At 70.2% G+C, this 2123-nt stretch overlaps 2 protein-coding genes across 2 annotated transcripts in view; one reads left to right on the top strand and one right to left on the bottom strand.

Annotated features, from left to right (window-relative positions):
* Nucleotides 1-558, top strand: part of PFL1_02113 (uncharacterized protein) — a gene marked incomplete at both ends in the record, with an annotated part of 3008 nt that extends 2450 nt beyond the window's left edge. The window contains one exon of the mRNA XM_007879624.1: nucleotides 531-558. Within this exon, the coding sequence (XP_007877815.1) occupies nucleotides 531-558 (28 nt within the window). The remainder of the gene's footprint in view (nucleotides 1-530) is intronic.
* Nucleotides 559-768: 210 nt separating this feature from the next.
* Nucleotides 769-2123, bottom strand: part of PFL1_02114 (uncharacterized protein) — a gene marked incomplete at both ends in the record, with an annotated part of 7357 nt that continues 6002 nt past the window's right edge. The window contains 2 exons of the mRNA XM_007879625.1: nucleotides 769-1041; nucleotides 1106-2069. Coding sequence (XP_007877816.1) covers nucleotides 769-1041; nucleotides 1106-2069 — 1237 coding nt within the window. The remainder of the gene's footprint in view (nucleotides 1042-1105; nucleotides 2070-2123) is intronic.

Genomic DNA, 2123 nt, shown 5'->3' on the forward strand with positions numbered 1-2123 from the left:
GGCGCCCGCCGCGTCGATTGGCCGGGACATGGTCCGTTGCGGTCTGCCGTTGAGCGCCTCGCGACGTCTCCGCTCCGCTCCGCTTCGTGCCCATCTCGCGCCTCGACGTCGTCGACGCTCCTGGACCTCCCCGGACCCACCCCCACCCCCCAGCATTGTCTCATCGTCGTGGCCCTTCGTCTTGTCTCGTCTCGTCTCGTCCCGTCTCGGCCCGGCTCGGCGCATCTCCTTGCGTCGCCCGCTCTCCCTCTCCTTCTGTCTCGGGCTCGTTCATCCTCTCTCTCTCTCTCTCTCTCTCTGTCTCTGCACGTCTCCGTCGCTCGTTGTTCTACCCACCACGGACCATCCCTCGATCCCCCTCCCCCTCCCCCGCCCCAGGGCCGCAGGGAAGCAAGGAAAAAGAAACACCCATCTCCTCACCCTCCCGTCGTCGTGGTCGTGCGTCGTCGTCGTCGCGGTCGTGCGTCGTCGTCGTCGTGGCCGTGGCCGTCGCCGTCGCCGTCGTGGGCTGTGGTCGTGGGTGGCCATAGCCGTCGTGCTCGATTGGTAGTTTCGTAGGTCGGTCGCTCGAGCGATCCGGTCCCCGCCTCGTCTATCGTCGCCTCACTTCGCCTCGCCTCGTCTCGCTTCGCCTCACCCTCTCTCCTCTCCCCCATCTCCTGTACTCTACCCACCCCGTCTCCACGCCGCTGCCGGACAGTGTCCAACCACGCTCTCCTCTCCCCTCTCCGCTCGTGCACGTCGGCGAGATCGGGGCCCGTCGCGGCCTCAAAAGGCCCTCCGGTCCAACCGGCTCTCGACGAACCTGGCAACGACGGGAAGCAGGCTGGCGCCCGAGACGGGCTGCGCCTGCGCCTGCTCCGTCTTCCGGTCGGCCCCGCGCGAAGCGCCGGAGAGCAGCGATGAAGGCATCTTCCTGCCCCCCGTCGCTGCCGCTGATGCCGATGCCGTCGCGCTCGCGGTGGAGGATGCGGCGTTGATGGCCGATTCGGCCGCTCGGATAGCCGCCGTCAGGTCGCGGCTGAGGCCAGCCTCGACCTCCTGCCGCGCCGCGTCCTGCAGCTTGCTCGTCTCCCTCTCGTCCCTGTTTTTCGTCTCCCCGGACACCGCGATGGCCCGCGCCCGTTGCTCCCGTCGAGGGCGAGAGCGCCCAGACGGCCGCCTGGGTGGCGCAGAGGGCGAGAGTCTGCTCGAGCGCGTCGCAGATGGACGCGGTGCGTGCCGTCGTTGATGACGATGACGATGTCGACGACGACGAGGCGCCGCGCAGGTGGTCCGTCAGGTGGCCCGCGAGGTCGAGGAGCGTGCCCAGCGAAGCCGCCGACGTCGGGCTGGTGCGCATCACGGGGCGGATGAGGGCCGAGGGCGAGCGCACCGACGGCCACGCCTGCACCTCGCGGCACAGGACGAACGCCGCCTCGCTCTGGTACCACAGCCCGGCCACGAGCACCGTGACCGTGTCGAGCAGCTTGGCCTGCGCGGTGGCGTGCAACGGCTTGGCGCGCGCATCTTCGGCCTCGGCGTCGAGGCCGAGCAGGCTCTGCAGCTCGCGCGGGTGCTGGAGGAGGTGTACCAGCGGCTGCAGCAGCCAGGCCAGCCGGCTCGAGAGCTTGGCGGTGATCGAGTGTCGGTTGCCGGCCTGGTTGCGCGACGACGAGCCGTCGCGCTCCGCCCTGACCATCGAGTAGAAGAGGCGGCAGATTAGCTCCAGCTCGTCGAGGCCCGGGAGCGAGACGATGCTGCTGCTCGGCGAGGCCGCCTGAGCCGCCTGGATCGCGTCGCGGTCGGTCCCGCTGCCGCTGAAGGAGGCGGCGGCCGCCGAGAGCGACGTGCCGAACCCGCCGAGCCCGCTCGAAGCTTGGCCGTCGAGGGCGTAGATGGGCGCAAACGCCAGCGCGCTCTCAATCTGCCTGGCGTAAACGCGGACAAAGCCATCGACGTCGGTCTCGATGAAGCGCGCGCCGGCCCCGGTGCGCTGACCGGCGTCGCCTCGCGCAGCAGCGCCCGCCGCAGCGGCAGCAGCACCGCCGCCGCCGCCAGCGCTTCCAAGACTGCCGCCGCTCCCTCCGCTGGCCAGGTTGTCGATGAGGTTGACGACGATCCGGAGCATCGTGGTCCAGGCA

Source organism: Pseudozyma flocculosa, assembly GCF_000417875.1.
Source record: "Pseudozyma flocculosa PF-1 unplaced genomic scaffold scaffold00005, whole genome shotgun sequence".
Classification (NCBI taxonomy): domain Eukaryota; kingdom Fungi; phylum Basidiomycota; class Ustilaginomycetes; order Ustilaginales; family Ustilaginaceae; genus Pseudozyma; species Pseudozyma flocculosa.